Here is an 18,481-nt window from a genome sequence, read left to right on the forward strand (position 1 = left end):
CAAGTGTCATGTCATGTACTAGGTTGTGTCACTCCAGTCGATGAGCCCTTAGCAGAAAGTACACAAACATACCTCTGGGTTTTGTGTTTGTCACACCCAACTGCCTACTTCAAGTAAATCCAGTTCTCTGCTACCCACCACTTGGCCACTTTTCTAATAAATAGTAATAATAATCCTGCTCCTCATTTTCAGATCACAGGATGGTAGGTGCCTTGTAATCGTTTCTTTTGGCATATCCATATAGTTTTCATTTGCTTATGTAATAAACTCAAGCGCAACAGCTACACAGGGAGGTCTTACCGAAAAGCTAAGTTTACAGACTTCTATCAGTCACATCAGCCTTGCTACAAGAAGGTGGATATACAGGTGGACTCAATCCATCAAAAGAAAAATGGAAAGGAAAAAAGGTTTTGGTTACTGAAATGCTTCCCAAATGGTGATCTAAACGAGGCAGAGATCTTGGAGCAGTTATCCCAGAGACGGCTCAAGAACTGCCTGCTCACATCACCATCTTTATGCCCTGCCTCTGAAGACCAAAATTCTTCCAAACGTCACTTAAGCCTTCTCTGCTGAGAAACTGCCTTCATGCGATGTAGCTCCTTTTACCTCATTCTATCTTATTTGTCCAGTGAAGAAGGAAGGAATTTTGTACCTCCTTCTAGACTCTATTTAGCCTTGAGTTCACGCCTGGAATACAGCACACCTTCCTTCTCCTCTCTGATAGCAGAGCTGTAAATCAATAAGCACTCTGCTCTATGTGGCAGCAACTACCTGGCCATGGCAAGAATGCTCTCTCTTCCTCCTTTCCATGCTTAGATCAGCGTATTGCATTTTTATTCCCTTGGGCTGTAGCCCCTGACAAAGATGAAAAGCAGGGGACAGAATTGCCAGTAGCCTGCATAAGAAGCTTAATCATACAGCAGTTTCCCAAGGAGTGATGCTAAGTAAAACCAAAATGGAATCTTTTCTGTATATAAAGCACTAAAGTGACATTAGCTGAGAGAGCTGGGGGTGCTTAGCCTGGAGAAGAGGAGGCTCAGGGGAGACCTTATTGCTCTCTACAACTACCTTAAGAGGGAGGCTGTAGACAGGTGGGGGCTGGTCTCTTCTCCCAGGCAACCACCAACAGAACAAGAGGACACAGTCTCAAGCTGTGCCAGGGGAGGTTTAGACTGGATGTTAGCAAGAAATTCTTCATAGAGAGAGTGATTGGCCATTGGAATGGGCTGCCCAGGGAGGTGGTGGAGTTGTCATCACTGGCGGTGTTTAGGAGGAGACTTAATGGGCTGCTTGGTGCCATGGTTTAGTTGATTAGATGGTGTTGGATGATAGGTTGGACACGATGATCTTGAAGGTCTCTTCCAACCTGCTCTGGTCTATTCTATTCTATTTCATTCCATTCCATTTTCTATTGTATACTGTTCTAACATATGGAAGTGTACAAGCCTCCCCCAGTTCCAAACAGAGCAACATGAGCTCTAGGCTTTTAAGTTCATGCTTTAAAATACACCCTTTATTAGAAATACTTTAGGTCTGGAGGCAAAAATAAAACCATGACAAAATCCTGGCTTTGCTTTCTATAACTTGATCTCATCCTATTTTTGTAAGTATGTCAAACTTCCAAAAAGTACCTCTGGGAAAAAAAAGCTTAGCATTCCTATTGTTAACATAAAAGCTGGATTTTGGTTATTACATAAAGACTAAAATGATCTGTCAGCTCCTTAGGCAAAGTAATTTTAAAAGTAAGGTCAGCATTGTGCAATTTATCTGGCTGACCTTATCAACTTTTCTTCCCCTTTTTTTCCCCCCATAGTTGCATACAGGTTGATTTTTACATGAAGTTCCAGGTCATCCACACCACGTCCGAATTCACTTCATAAAACGACTCTGTTCAGACCTCTTTTATCTTCATCATACATTTGAAGAGAGGTAAAAGACTCCACTGCACATCTGATTTATCATGTTCTCACTGTATTAAACATATGACATGCTACTCAATTTGAACTGATAGATCCTTAGAATTGTTTGGATCCTTAGAATTAATCACAGAGTGTTAGGGGTTGGAAGGAACCTTAAATGGCCATCTCGTCCAACCCCACTGCCAGAGTAGGATCACCTACACCAGATCCCACAGGAATGCATCCAGGTGGGTTTTGAGTATCTCCAGAGAGGGAGGCTCCACAACTCCCCTGGGCAACCTGTTCCAGTGCTCTGTCACCCTCACAGTGAAAAAAAATTTTCCTCATGTTTCCATGGAACTTCCTATGCTTCAACTTCCACTCATTGCCCCTTGTCCTGTCATTGGGCTCCACCAAGCTGAGCCTGGCTCTACCCTCTTGGAACTCACCCTTTACATATTAATGAACATTAATGAGGCCACCGCTTAGTCTCCTCTTCTCCAAGCTGAAGAGACCCAGCTCCCTCAGTCTCTCTCCTCATGAGGAAGATGTTCCGCTCCCTTAATCATTGTTGTGGCTCTGTGCTGGACTCTTTCAGGCAGTTCCCTGCCCTTCTTGACCTAAGAGGGGGCTCACTGTAAAGTTTCTGCCCCCAAACACTGATCTACTCTCAAATGATCCACAGGTTTCACCAGGATGAGTGGAAGTGTGTTAAGGGAAGAAGACAACCATGACTTACAGCACCAGTTATTTCTTCAGACTAATTATTTACATTCTGTTTGGGGGCCACAAAGTTGCAGCATATATACAAAAGCAACAAGGAAAACACGTGGACAGACAAAGGCACGTGAATTCAGCAATAGAGTTGTGCAATTAGTGAACAGTAAGGGGGAGCACAAATCACTCAATGTTGCAATCGTGAAAACCAGCAAATTTAATTTCAGAGGCGATAGTGCTAGAGTGATAATTGTACTGTATGCACTTGGCAAAGGCCTCAAGGCTACACAAAGCACTGCAGGCACAGATAAAGCAGCATACATTGGAAGAGACATTTGTAAATAAAGTCTGCCTTCTTGTCTGGTTTTGCAGTCTTGTTGCCACTGCTTCAATACTCCTCTTACTATCTGTCTGCCACGTCTCTGGTACTGCACCTGCCCAGCCAAGGTGTATCGGAGCACCAGTAAGGCAGGTAACATTTCAGCAGGAGTCAGCAATCATAAAGGCCGTATTGTACTCAGGTCAACACAACTCATTAGCTTCTGCTGATCAGTTGCTTCAGCACTACTTCTGTAAGAAGCACCACCCACTCCAGGAAATCCATTGCAGTGAGCTACAACTCATACAGTCACAGATTGTGTCCTGAAGCACTTAGTGGCATAAGAAACAGTCAAAAGCAAGGAATACAGGTCTGATTTACTCTACAGACTTTTAGACAGAACATTTACCCATAAATATCTACATTCACAGAGAAGCAAGAAAATGATTAACCTGCATAGCTTAGGTGTCAAGTGAAATCAGAGCTTCTGCATTTTCATGTTACATAATATAAACACCTTCCCTGCTGTGTGACTGCTAACTACTGATGCTCAGCATTTACCAACAGTCTGAAATACAAGTTCTGCAGCTTTTGCCACAGAAAGTAATAAACAACATTTCATTTGGAGCTATGATTTTCAATAAAGAAGTAAACTACATTATTTCAGAAGCCAAAGAACATTTAAAGCACTTAGTTCCCAAGACTGTTGAACAGCAGCAATGTGTGCTTGTGCAGTAAAATTGTCTGAATTCCCCTTTTTGCAAAATTAGATGGCAGCCAGCATAGCCTTCCTCCTTCAATCCAGCCACACAAGTCTTCTATTTATGTCCAATCACACTTGCACCTTCTAGGCAGTTCCTTAAAGTAGTACCTTAGTGCACTGCTCATCAGAAATACTGAGGACTTACATAATTGGCTCAGGGGACATCTCCATAATTTCTGCAGGACATGCAACTCCAAGGTGAAATTTCTGGTGCTTCCACAAAACTTTCTGTTTTATTTAACAGCATTTTGAAGAAGCCAAGTTTGTCAGTCAGGGCAGAGGGAGATGTGTGCCTTGATCTCTTAAATCCCTGTGATCTCAAACCAGGGGAAATTTCAAAGTGACTTTTTACAGATAGCCTTTGACTGCATATTCTTGCTGCTCTCTTAGAATCATAGAGTCAATAAGGTTGGAAAAGACCTCAAAGATCATCAAGTGCAGCCTGTCATCCAAGACCTCATGACTACTAAACCATGGCTCTTAATCTGGAACTAGCATTTGTATGTTCAGACATTAAGACAAGTCAGAAAACCAATCCAACTGTAAAATACTTTTTCTGATAGATCAGGTGTCTGATTTCTCTTGCAGTGCAGCCACAGCAATACTTCATTTGCCAGATTATGAAAAAACATGTTAGACACAGCCCTTTCTGCTGACTTATTCTTAAGGCAATCCCTGGCAAACAGCTGAGTTTAATGTCTTAAGTTGGTGCAGTTCAGTTTGCCAGAACACATCCACCAGACCTCTCAGTCAGAAGTAATTTTATTGAGACGTAAATTTTGCTTAAAAATTACCACACAACTCTCCTGCTGCAGTCTCCAGCCCCAGCTTAGGATGTCTCTAAATCACCAATTAAGTCTTCTCCTGAATTAATTTCTAAAGTCACAGCACTGCATAAGTGTGCTGCGTTTGGAGCACAAACCCTATGAAGGATGGCTGAGGGAGCTGGGGTTGCTTAGCCTGGAGAAGAGGAGGCTCAGGGGTGACCTTATTGCTCTCTACAACTACCTGAGGGGAGGTTGTAGCCAGGTGGGGGCTGGTCTCTTCTGCCAGGCAACCAGCACCAGAACAAGAGGACACAGTCTCAAGCTGCACCAGGGGAGGTTTAGGCTGGATGTTAGGAAGAAATTCTTCCCAGAAACAAGATTGCCCATTGGAATGTGCTGCCAGGGAGGTGGTGGAGTCACCATCACTGGAGATGTTTAGGAAGAAACTTGATGGGGTGCTTGGTGCCATGGTTTAGTTGATTAGATGGTGTTGGGTGATAGGTTGGACTCGACGATCTCAAAGGTTTCTTCCAACCTGGGTAATTCAATTCAATTCAATTCTATTCTATTCTATTCTATTCTATTCATTGTGCAAAAGAAACCTCTAACAGAAAACGTAAACCACGAGAGACAACCCAAAACTTAGTACTTGTAAAAAGAGATCTCAAGTCAAAGGGAGGGATACTATGTTTACTTCTACTAAAATGAAAAGCTTGAGGGAATATTTGTGACAATTGTTAATTCAGATCAGCTACAGATAACACAGAGATGGGAAACAAGGCATGCAAGGGACAACGCTGCTCAGGATTTACTCAGAAAGTGAAGTAAGAATTGCCCACCATTTCCATTATGATTTGAACACAAGCATATCTTGCTATTTAAAGACCTACTGCAGGGAAGAGAAAAAAAAAGTATCTCACAAACTAAAATATAAGTCCTTCAGTCAAAGGTCCAACTTCACTAGCATCTTGGAACTCCAAGAGTACAGAATTCCAGACTGTACTTGGTTTTAATGATGCCTTCCTTATTTTCTAAAGAATGGCCACAAATCTGACAACAACACAGCTTTGCAGCGTGACTGAGCAAATCTGTCACTGAAAAACAGTAACAGTCTCCTAAGAAATGAACACTTTCCAAGAACACTGGAAATCTTCACAACCAAGCTGATGAAAGGTGTCAAGCAACAACTAACATGAACTTCTTAAAAAAACCCAAAGAATTGTGGGAAAGTAATGTGCCATTTCAAACTCAGCAACATTTCAGTACTGTAAGTGCTTATATTTTATGCAAGAAGAGCAAGTCTGAAAAAACAAACCCAAGGGATTCAGCAAACAGTGACAGACTGGCCACATGTCTTTGCAGATTCTTCACTAAGCAGGGGAATTTCCAGGATGTCACTGAAAAGTTGATACAAACTAAGTCTGGGGAAGGACAGAAAATATAAGAAGTTCATCACAAAATATAAAGGACAAAATAATGGAGACAATGAACAGAGTGCACATTGCAGGTATGCAGAACTGCCAAGAAAGCAGCACAAACAAGAAGAGTCTTCTACAGTCCTTGCTACAAAAGATGAAGCTGAGCAACTGCTTAATCCTTCCAAGAGGTACACAAGTACTAAGGCCCCTACTCATAACACTGTGAATATTAGTATCTCCACAGACTACTACAGTATCATGGCAGAGAGACAAAAACTAAGGACACCATGTTCATTTAGTACCAAAACAACCTGACCAAAGACACCAGCGTGCCTGTGGCATCTCATCTAGGTTGCATGCACAAAAAAGTCAAGAAGGAAGAGGAGTTTGGGCTGGATGCAGGATGTTGGACTAGATGACTTCCACCAGCCCTTTCCAACCTGTTTCTGTTAAGAAAAGCTCAGAGATCCAGTGAAAAGTTAAAGAACAATTCTCCTGTTTTGTTAATCCATACAGAAGAGAGACTTCATTAGAGGCAAGCTTCAAGAAGGCTGGCATCACATAACTTCTTAACAATCTCTCTCCAGACTGGATTTGATCTTCCCAGAATTGAGAGCACTGGGCAAACGAAGATTTTATTCTCAGCATTCCTTAAAAGAACACCTACATTTTAGCAAAAGAAGCTACTGCTCTTCCCCCAAGCACAGCTTTATCATCATGAAAGCAGGTAATTCCTCTAAACTTCATTAATTTTATTTACAAAGGAAAGAAAAGCTCTGTCAAAAAGAAAAATTTGACTGAAGAAATGTTTGTTCTTTCTGCGGATTTTTCACAAACTCACTAGGCTGACTATGACCTGAGAGGATGTACAGGCTGGGACTCAGTAACAGTTATCTTTGGAGAAGGCTAACAATACTTGCCTCTACAGCACAAGGCCTAGATTACAATTTCCAGAAGGATTTCTCTCAGCACCTTCTTCCATTGAAGTGATACATGAAAACACAAGAACTACATTCAGATGATACAACATGAATAGCCTAGTGCTGTAGAACTTTTGACACAATTGCATACTTTTCTGTCCAACAGATCATTCAAATGCAGCTTGGCTCACAGGCAAATGCAGGCTCTAATAAAACTGCTCCCAGGCAGGTAGAGTGTACAGGTGATCTGGTAGGAAGCCAGTTTAAATGTAACTGGAACCCTGATTTTTGCATAAATCCTCTCATTAGTTCCAGTCCCAAACAAAGCAGTGACCACTACATAAATGTTTAATGAACTATGAACAAGGTCCCTTTGAGGTTTTGCAGCTTTTTTGTGCTGTGAGCTAGAAATTAAAGAAGTTTCAAAACCCGGTCTTGTTAGGTCTAAAACTGATACAAAGTTCTCTGTTTGCTGCATATCCCTGAGCTGGCAACAGGAAGAAGCTACCGTGGAAGAGCGAGCGATCATGCAACAGAGCTTCAGGCATACAAGAAAACACAGAATACACTTTTGGCATTCAGCAAGAAAAAAAGTCCCCTCTGAATGACCTAATCATGACAGTAGATAAGGTGGTTCCAGCTGGGGTAGAGGTGTGTGTGCTTCTCTGTTTATCCCCTTGTTTGCCAGAAATTTGAAAAGAAGTTTTCCTCCTTCATAATAGGATTCAATATTGATCAACACTGATCATTATGTGCTTTATGTCCTGTAAATGAATCAAATGATCACATCTCGATTTAAATGGTTCCGCTTTTGTGCTGCACAGATATTGCCAAACAAGAAAGTATTTTTTTCAGGCTGGCAGTGCTGTTTCTAAAGTCTGGGGTTCCTGTATTGAACATGACCTTCTCAGGGGAGCTAGTAACATACAAATTTTGCAGTGCTCTTCAGAAAACAAAGCAACATTAATATTCATGGCTTGCAGACACAGGACACTGCATTATTTTTATTGCCTAGTGCCTGTAGTGTTTTTCCTTAGAAAAACAGGAGTACAGTAAAAGCCAATGTAAATATTGTCCTAAGAACCCATAGACTAAGAATACTGTTAGCAACAGCAAGCAAGAAGCTGTCTGAATATATCCATAAATCCATCCTGTCAGAGATTCTTCCACATTCAACTTCTTAAAAGCCTTAAAAAACTCTGCATTAACCTGTTCATGTGGTTCTCATTTTGACCGATTTTGTTTTGGTCTGAACCTGGGAGGCGTTTCAGAATTGTTGATTTCTATGCAGCAAATGTGCCTGTGCAGGGGCCTGTTAATAACAACCATCACATATTACATCCCCACAGCAATTATTTCGTTAGTCTAATCTATTAAATAACTCTGTTAGACTGTACATGCTTAAAAAATCAGAAGTATTTCAAGTGACTTTTTCTTAACATATTACAGATATCCTTCTTTAAGATTGTAGCTGTTTAAACAAACCGATAAGAACATTCATACGAGCAGTACTTAGGAGTCACAAACTACTACCTTAGATATAATGGGAGGTTTGCTTTAAATACACATCTTGATGACATCAGGACTGGAACAGCAGTATCCTCAAGAATGCTAAATAAGAAGGTTGTTTTTCAAGGTAGGAAAAATGTGCAATGAATTCCTCATTTGCTTTTCAATACTGATATAAAGCTGTAGAAATGCAGCACACTTGAACACGTTTGGGTCGTGACCAGGGAAGTGGTTCAAAAATGTGTATGGCAGAGCTTGGGGTTTTTCTTTTTCTCCTTTTCTTTTCCTTTTTGAATGCTTTCAGGTAGCAAAAAGGTCCCCTGCTAGCCTAACGTAATGCTTTCATTTTTCTAGTTATGCTGAAACATCAGTTAAGAGCCTACCTGATGTTTTGGAGAATTTGCTGTGCTGGGATTGATATTCCGCAATGCCTAAGAGTAAAAATAAGATGGATAAAAATTACTTTAGCTGCACGGTTTGCCTATGCAGGCTGTCTTATAAACACCACCTTGCAGAATTAAGCCCCCAAGACAGGCCAGATGAGACAGGATAAGGGAGTTAAGAAACTATGAACATCACGACACAGTGAAACAAAACTCACAGATTTACCAAGGATGCGAGTTTGACAGATAAGCTCAAGGACCAGGGAGAACAACGAGAGGGGAACTGGCTGTCGCCCGGTCCAAAGTTAGTCAGGCTCTCAATGACAACCGAGGCAAGAATACAATTAGAAGGCCTACCTAGAAGCATGCTAGCACAGGGTAAAAATGTTTGTTGGTGGATTAATCGCAAAGCAAGAACAGCAGAAGCCCAGATGCTTAAGCAGAGAAAGTCCTGATGCCACCTTTGCAATGTATTCTTACCTAGAGAACTACAAAAAGTAATGGCTGTAAAGATGACCCATCTTACACCAAGAGATGCTGAAGATTCCTACATAACAGGCCTTGACTACAAAGGGGATAACCAGAGTCAGATTCCAGGACAGAATACTGCAGGTGATGAAGAAAGAGAAAAGCTGTCTTTGAGGACATGAAGGGATTATCCTCTCCTGATACAAGGCCCATCACCCAAAGTGAAAAGGGAACAAAGTAAGATTTTAGAAGGTTTTCCTCAGAGAAAAGATTAGTACTTTCTCTGGCAGTGTCAAAAAATCAAAGAACATTCTAAGTATCTAGCACAGATGGTAGTAACTTTTAAAACATTTTAGAAGGAAAAATTGAAGCAGGAGGCTTACAGTCAAAAGGAAGTCAAGCCCGAACTGAGAATCCAGAGATTTCAATGTCCAGTCCTACGCTTCAACATTTGCTACAGCTATATTCATACAGCAGAAAAACGCTGAAAGGAATCAGCTTGCAGCCTAATGATGAAGTTTGAAATTCTTCAGCATAAGAAAAACACAGGTCCAAAACACAGTATGAATGATCCCATTGTGCTCCACTCCACTGGTTAACAGATAAGATTTTAACAACAAGGTATCTCCTTGATGCATCTTACATAAATCTTTCAAAGTACTTTGAAATCCTACAGACTGTGACAGGTTCTGTAAGTGAAAAAAACCTTCCTCCATTTAAGAGGGAGAACTAAAGCAGCTGTGGAAAACAACTTCTTGCCTTTTTGCACGACTCAGAACTCAACAACTATGAAATATATCCTTAAGAGGAATAGCCAATCAGATCAACATTCCATGACGTCATCCTACGATTCAAGAAGCCTGTTCTTGGAGAGTTTTGTTACAGGGGAAAACAAGGGAGGAAAGCAAAATCCTTCAGTCTGCTAAGTTAGATGATTTTACTACCAACCTACTATCACTAACAGAACAAATTCAGACCTTTCTAGATCTCAATGCTTTTTGTACAGTCACTAGTCTTTAAAACTCACCGAAACAACAACTTAGCCAAAACAAAACCACAACACAACATACAAAAGAAATAGTGGAAGTAGGTGTCTAACCTGTGGCCTCACCTGCCGAAGCAGTTCTTGATGCTTCAGTCTCAGCCTTTCCTTCTCCATTTGTAGCTGCTGAAGCCTCATCTGTTGCTGCTGATTGGAGCTACTCCCACCCATCACACCACCTTGGGGACTCTGAGGAGCCAGAGGGGGTGGCTGCTTCACTGGAGCGCTTTGGCTGATTCGCTGATTCATGGCTAAGGAACCAAAACAACAAACATTTTAAAATGCAAGTCAAACAGATACACACCAGGCAAGTCTTATCCTGAGATACTAGAAACTTGCTAAAATTGCAAACCTTAACAGCATAAAACTTGTAGCTACACTGACATTCAGACTATCAAATGTGTGCGCACCTGCTAGTCCTGTGAAATCAATGCAAGTCTCAAATTTAAGAGTACATGTTCTAAAAGCTTCTGAAGACAGTTAAAGGTGTAAGTTGGTGAAAAAGTCAGAAGTGGTAGTAAAATACTTCAAGTGTAACTAGAAGAATCTCTCTTCTTCCTAATTAATTTATTCTCACTTTAGACAGAAATAATATGAAATTGCTTTTCCTATTCATGTGAGATTCTAGAAGCATTCATCTCAAGGACACACCGAATGACGAAACAGATCCTCTCACTTATACCAAACTAGATTTGGTCAAAGGCTACCGTTCCCCACAATGTGATGTAGGTCATGCAACCATCATTTATATTCTTGTCACACTAAGTTTTGAGCCTTACAGACGCCATGTAGGGCCACGCTGACACGACACAGAGTTGGAACAGAAATGGCTGATGAATTATGTAACCGAACAAAAATACTGCCATTAATGCACAATGAGAAGCCATCCTTCCTTCCCACATGAAAGCAAGACCAAAGAGAACTTTATTTTATAAAGTAATGCGTAACTGGGATGCATCTACTTGACAGGCCTGATTTCTTCCCCCACACAAGATCAGTATGGTTAAACAGAGACACTGGAGTTCCCATAGTGAAACTGGGAGAGCTGGGAGAGGCTGAATAGATTTACCAGAGCACTACTGTTGGGAGCTTTTAGTTTTGCAATTGCATCTCCATCTTGTTGTCTGGAACAGTCTGCTGAAGCAGTGTTGGGAGAGCGGAAGGGTTGGTTTGGTTTTTTGGGGCTATGTGTGTGGGGCTATTGTTTTGTTTTGTTTTCTGGTAATGAGGATTATGGTTTATGGGAAGTTTAAAAAAAACCAAAAGCAAAACACCGAGCATCTTTTAGGATGACAGGCTGAGGAGAGAGTGTCTTTTAGAACAACAGGCTGATTTGGTACAGAGAAAACCATCTGTTGTATTAGTCTGAACAAATGTTTTAATGTTTTCAACATATATAGATGATATTCCTGGAACCCTAGTACTTCTAGCTATCATAAGAAAGGAGAATTAGTTGCTGGAGCATGTCCAGAGAAGGGCAACAAAGCTGGGGAGGGATTTGGAGCACAAGCCCTATGAGGAGAGGCTGAGGGAGCTGGGGTTGCTTAGCCTGGAGAAGAGGAGGCTCAGGGCAGACCTTATTGCTGTCTACAACTACTTGAAGGGAGGTTGTAGCCAGGTGGGGGTAGGTCTCTTCTCCCAGGCAACCAGCACCACCAGAACAAGAGGACACAGTCTCAAGCTGTGCCAGGGGATGTTTAGGCTGGATGTTAGGAAGAAGTTCTTCATGGAAAGAGTGATTTGCCATTGGAATGGGCTGCCCAGGGAGGTAGTGGAGTCACCATCACTGGAGGTATTTAGGAAAAGACTGGATGGGGTGTTTGCTGCCATGTTTTAGTTGATTAGATGGTGTTGGATGATAGGTTGGACTCAGTGATCATAAAGGTCTCTTCCAGCCTGGTCTGGTCTGGTCTGGTTTGGTCTATTCTATTCTATTCTATTCTATTCTATTCTATTCTATTCTATTCTATTCTATTCTCCTATAAGCTCATCAGTTTCCACTGTCTTAAAGGGAGTCTTAAGTGTCCAACTTAAGGTACAGTAGTGTTTTCCTTCTGTTTCAAGAAAGACTAAAAGCAGTTTATAATAGTAGTAAAAATGGCTGTGGTTCACAGCCTTGCTCTTTTTTCCCCATGCCACAGCTCAGCTTTACAGTGAGAGGTAAAACATGGAGAAGAAATGCCACACATTCACAGAGAAAAGCAAAAAGTCCAAACAAGTTACAGAGTCCAATTTCTAGTCTACCCTTTCAACTATCCCACAGGTCCAGCACTGAGTCAGTAGCCTAATGGACAGGCAGCTCACATTTCCATGAGTCACATCAAAATGAAAGTGTCAATAGCTTGAAATGATTTGAAACAATCTTTTGTGTAGTGACTTGTGAGAATTTCACACACATGACTGCAAATAAGATAAACCTTCCTGTAAAGGTAAGTGAACATGTGAGGCAGGAATAGAAACTGAATCCCAGTACCAAGTAGAAACAACAGAGAATACAAAGGGCTGGAGGTTCAACTCTAACCTGCAAGTCCCATCCTGACCCAGTTGCGGGGAGTTGGGAAGATAATGTTGCTGTGGATTAAAATCAAGCAGCTGATCTTCAACCATCAAAGCTGAGCTTCAGGAAGGTCATGGCAAGGATGAGTCAACTAGCTTTGTGATAGGAGTTGTGGTCCCTAGGCCAGCAACAGGAAGAGATAGGACAGCTTGTACTTCCACTAAAAAGACACAGAAGGTTCATATGCCCCAAGATACCAGAAACTGCTAAAGCAAAAGTTTCAGCAGGAGCAACAGCTGTCCTGCAAGGATGTGAGCAGTAAGCTGTAATTACAAGCTCCAGGACCTCACTGGGCAATGTCCACTGGAAGACTGACAGCAATTAGACTACCTACATTCACCAAATCAGGATGAACTTGAGGCTAAAGAGAGCAATTCAAAAAGAAACACAGTCCACCAAGCAGCTCTAGACAAGCTAGACATGACACTGCTGGAGTGGGGAATTTATCTCTTCCTTTCTTCTTGACCAGAATTCTATCAAGCCTGGAGCCAGGACCACACTTTTGCTTTTTATATCTTACCCTCTTTCACATTATAAGTAGATAATGAAGGGGTTAGTAAGGTACAACAGCCTTCTGCAACTCAAGCAGACATCTGTGCTACCTTTCAGAAGCTCATGCTATTAAACAAGAAGGTCAATTACTGTGCAAAGTAAAGGGAACAAAGGTTAGAAAATTACAACCACCTGAAAGAAGCACATCTAAGTTGAGAGCAACCTACCTACCTTGTAAAAATTAAGTACTCAAAGCTGATGTTTTCTGCTGGTTAAAAAGGCCACCTTTATGGTCTAGTCTTCAATTACATAATCATATATTCAGAGTCCCTGCCTCACAAGGTTTATAGCACAGACATATTAAAGCCAGCCTCAGAAAAATCTAAGTTTCTAACCCTAATTAAACACTTAACAGCAATATCACTAACATCCCTTCAACTTATTATGAGTTTGTTTTCCTGCGTGAGTATTACTTCCCTCAATCTCTTTTCCACTAAGATGCCTTGGAAGTAATTTTCTTTTCATGTCAAATTCTTCTGTGTCTTTCTGACAACTGCTTGTTTTATTCCTGTTCTCTCTGATCACAGTTTGCATCTAATGACTTTTCACTTGAAACTGTAAGAAACAAATCACATTTGATGTTTTTCATTTTATTCCTTCATCCTAGAATCCCCAAATGCCTTCTCAAGTCCATTTTGAAAGTAATGTTTCCAATGAAAAGTGTATCTGAAACTAGAATAGAATAGAATAGACCAGACCAGGTTGGAAGAGACCTTCAAGGTCATGGAGTCCAACCTATCATCCAACACCATCTGATCAAATAAACCATGGCACCAAGCACCCCATCAAGTCTCTTCCTAAAAGTCTCCAGTGACAGTGACTCCACCACCTCCCTGGGCAGCACATTCCAATGGGCAATCACTCTCCCTAGGAAGAATTTCTTCCTAACATCCAGCCTAAACCTCCCCTGGTGCAGCTTGAGATTGTGTCCTCTTGTTCTGGTGCTGGTTGCCTGGCAGAAGAGACCAACCCCCACCTAGCTACAACCTCCCTTCAGGTAGTTGTAGACAGCAAGAAGGTCTGCCCTAAGCCTCCTCTTCTCCAGGCTAAGCAACCCCAGCTCCCTCAGCCTCTCCTCATAGGGCTTGTGCTCCAAACCCCTCCCCAGCTTTGTTGCCCTTCTCTGGACACCTTCCAGCAAGTCAACATCTTTCCTAAACTGAGGGGCCCAGAACTGGACACAGGACTCCAGGTGTGGCCTAACCAGTGCTGAGTACAAAATGACTTCCCTGCTCCTGCTGGCCACACTATTCCTGATACAGGCCAGGATGCCATTGGCCTTCTTGGCCAACTGGGCATGCTGCTGGCTCATGTTCAGCCTACTATCAACCATTACCCCCAGGTCTCTTTCTGCCTGGCCGCTCTCCAGCCACTCTGCCCCCAGCCTGTAGCACTGCATGGGGTTGTTGTGGCCAATGTGTAGAACCCTGCACTTGGATGTGTTAAATATCTTAAGGTATTGAGAATTCAGTATATATTTAATATTAATTTAAGTTTAACTACAGGATCTGGTAACACTTCAACACCAGAACCTAAGAATCTAGTTTCTAAACTCTCGTTCTGGTTTTAATTGAAAGGATTTTTGGGGATATTTTATTATTTGAAGAATGCAAGTGCTAAAGACTTCAGATTCAGGTTTTAAATTGTCCTCAGAAGAGGCCATAAAGTTGTATGTATGTAAGGGAACTATTTTGAACTCTTAAATAAAACTGCAAGTATTATCATTAAAAGAAGATGCTGCTTAACTGAATGTTATGGACTGAACAACATTCCCAGTGGAAAAACCCAATACTATTAACACTGTATGATTTTCAGCTATCTTGGCTGATTACACAAGTCTTTAAGGGAAACAGAAAGGAGAATGTAATTTTCTATAGTTTCCAATACAATGTTTAATGAAGAGAGGGAAAACACATCTCTCATCAAGAAAAAAAACAGAGATGTTGTTGTTTGGGATTTCTTTGTTGATTTTTTTGGTTGGTTGGTTGTCCTTTTGTTGCTTATTTGATATTCAATTCTCACCTTGCATTACTTGCTGAGGACATGAGTGCAGAAATCTGCACTCTAAAGAATATTCTCATCAATACAATCACATTTCGTTTTTTCTACACCTCATGGGCATGTGATGATTCTGATGGGCTCAGCTCTTTAAAACTGCTTTGATTTCCCAGGCAGAGAACTTCATTTACCTATTAGAATCAGGTCTCACCAATTTTCTAGTGTGTCCTGCTCCTTACCTTGCGTGGCTATGTAAAGCATTTAAATAAGGGACTCTGCACCCACACACTGAAGGCTAGGAAGACCTCACAGGCAGAGGAGGAACAAACAAGTCTTTGTTTCCAGAGGAGAGGGATTTGAGGGAGGAGGAGGGGCAAACAAGTTAAAAAACACAGGCAACTTAAGACAATAAATAAAAGACCCTGCCATCCTGTAATATGGCTCAGCTTCACAATCTGCAGAAGACAGTCAACTGTAATAGCTGCAATATGCTTTCCAGGACAGAGAACCAGTGGTCTTCAAATGCTATGCATTGAATCTTCCACTGTTCAAACTCAACAACAAATGCCTGTTCTGTACTGCAGGAGATAATACTTGACAGTTACTGAAAAGTTTAGTCTGCTGTCTGTATCCTTAGTGGAAAACAAAAGAAAACAAAAACAAATTGAGAGAGAAACAATTACTAGCCATGGGTGCTAGAAAGAAAAGGCCAGGAGATTGTTAATAACTGCACATAAAAGGTTGATTCTCTCCCAAGATCCTATGCCAATTTAAATCACAGGTCCCAGGGCACTGACAGTTTGCAGCAGGCACAGCACCTTTCCCCTGTGCAGAATTACAGGCCAAAATTGCTGTAGAGTACCCTTAATAAGTAATAGACACAGATGAACCTTTGATGATTTCAGCATTTTGTACTGAGCATTTTACTCTTCAAAACGGAAAGCAGTTTGAAGCAACTATTTTAAAGACTTTTTTTTTTAACAAACAACAACAAAACAGCTCAGCATCTGAGCATACTATAGCTTAGTCTTCCTAGTAAAAAGCAATCATTTCACTGTGAGAACTAGAAAGCAGTACTTGTCACTATGGCACCTACTGTTTAAAACAATATAAATTAATCTAAACAGCTGTTTTCCTTGGTAAATTTGCTATGAAAAAGTCTTTCTGTATCCTAAACCTCCAAGGTGAAACAGCTGCATTGATTGACCACCACTAAGATTCTACAGCATCCACAGCCTCTTAAACTGAAAACCACACTGGAGTAAAATGCTGCTGCAGTTGTTCATGGGTTTAACTTCAGTATCAGTATCACTAAGGTGGGAAGAGACCTCAAAGATCATCGAGTCCAACCTGTCACCACAGACCTCACGACTAGACCATGGCACCAAGTGCCACGTCCAATCTCCTCTTGAACACCTCCAGGGATGGTGACTCCACCACCTCCCTGGGCAGCACATTCCAATGACGAATGACTCTCTCTGTGAAGAACTTTCTCCTCACCTCGAGCCTAAACTTCCCCTGGTGCAGCTTGAGACTGTGTCTTCTTGTTCTGGTACTGGTTGCCTGGGAGAAGAGACCAACCCCTTCCTGGCTACAACCCCCTTTCAGGTAGTTGTAGAGAGCAATGAGGTCACCCCTGAGCCTCCTCTTCTCCAGGCTAAACAATCCCAGCTCCCTCAGCCTCTCCTCATAGGGCTTGTACTTCTTTCCTTATAGCAACATTTACAAAGCACTTTGAATCAGTGTATGCCAGTTTCAGAACCAGAATATTGTACCTATTCAGAAAAGCAAATACATATGAGATTCAGCAGTAATATGACTAGCTGGAAGAACGTTCTGCTCAGTGTATGCATATAAAACAAAACAGTTTCTATTCTATTCTTTCAAAATCAATCAATTTTAAATTTGGAAGTCTGAACAACATTTGCACTGTTTCAAGATCTTCATGCAGAATGGAATTGACAGAGTGAAAATTACTACTAGAGGAGAGCTATGAAGGACACACTACATTGGACAGATTATCAAAAGAAACCCCAGCTAATGCCATCTGAATTTAAATTGTGTGTATGTGGCCATTGGAATGTGCTGCCCAGGGAGGTGGTGGAGTCACCATCCCTGGAGGTGTTCAAGAAGGGACTGGATGTGGCACTTGGTACCATGGTCTAGTAGTCATGAGGTGTTGGATGACAGGTTGGACTTGATGATCTTTGAGGTCTTTTCCAACCTTATTGATGCTATGATGCTATGATCATGAACCAGTATTTAAATAAAGGAAGGCAAGAAATCAGTGGGGGGACATCTTAAATCAGATTAGCTCCATCTTAAAAAGACACCTCTAGTAACACCTAGTCTGTTCTCAAAATCAACAGAAGCCCTATGAGGAGAGGCTGAGGGAGCTGGGGTTGCTTAGCCTGGAGAAGAGGAGGCTCAGGGCAGACCTTATTGGTGTCTACAACTACCTGAAGGGAGGTTGTAGACAGGTAGGGGCTGGTCTCTTCTCCCAGGCAACCAGCACCAGAACAAGAGGACACAGTCTCAAGCTGTGCCAGGGGAGGTTTAGGCTGGATGTTAGGAAGAAGTTCTTCATAGAAGCAGTGATTGGCTATTGGAATGTGCTGCCCAGGGAGGTGGTGGAGTGACCATCATTGGAGGTGCTTAGGAGGAGACTTGATAGGGTGCTTGGTTGCATGGTTAATTGATTAGGTGGTGTTGGATGATATGTTGGACTTGATGATCTCCAAGGTCTCTTCCAACCTGGTTTATTCTATTTTATTCTATTTATACAGAACTTCAAAAATCATTAGCAATCTCTAAGTGGGAGTTATGAAAATAAAGTCACGGCAATGACTTCAAGCAGAGGTCTGATCTTTTGCTTCATACCCCCTAGGGTAGCTCACACACTTGAAGGAACAGAAAGAAAAAAACTGGGCATGTGTAACACTGGTATGATCACTAGTAACAAGCCTGCAAAATGGAAATCTGGAATAGAGTAACAAGAAATTTGAAACAGTACCTTGCTTTACTCCAGTTCCTTCAGACAGACTTGCCTGACTACTCTAATGAAGTACTACTACTTAAACACAAGACTTACACTAACCCAACAGAGCCACAGAAATCAGCTGCCACTTGCTGGTATTTTCCCACTTCAAGCTCACTGTCCCATCTTCAAA

At 41.6% G+C, this 18,481-nt stretch overlaps 1 protein-coding gene across 4 annotated transcripts in view; it reads right to left on the minus strand.

The window, feature by feature from the left end:
- The window catches only part of YAP1 (Yes1 associated transcriptional regulator), a 95,146-nt gene that overhangs the window by 10,651 nt on the left and 66,014 nt on the right, over nucleotides 1–18,481 (minus strand). Inside the window, exons 5-6 of one of the 4 annotated variants that reach the window (XM_054164739.1) lie at nucleotides 10,262–10,455; nucleotides 8,695–8,742 (exon numbers count right to left, since the gene is read on the minus strand). In XM_054164739.1, the coding sequence (XP_054020714.1) occupies nucleotides 8,695–8,742; nucleotides 10,262–10,455 (242 nt within the window). The remainder of the gene's footprint in view (nucleotides 1–8,694; nucleotides 8,743–10,261; nucleotides 10,456–18,481) is intronic. The other 3 variants (XM_054164740.1, XM_054164742.1, XM_054164741.1) reach the window with 3 other exon arrangements.

Source organism: Dryobates pubescens, chromosome 10, assembly GCF_014839835.1.
Source record: "Dryobates pubescens isolate bDryPub1 chromosome 10, bDryPub1.pri, whole genome shotgun sequence".
Taxonomy (NCBI): domain Eukaryota; kingdom Metazoa; phylum Chordata; class Aves; order Piciformes; family Picidae; genus Dryobates; species Dryobates pubescens.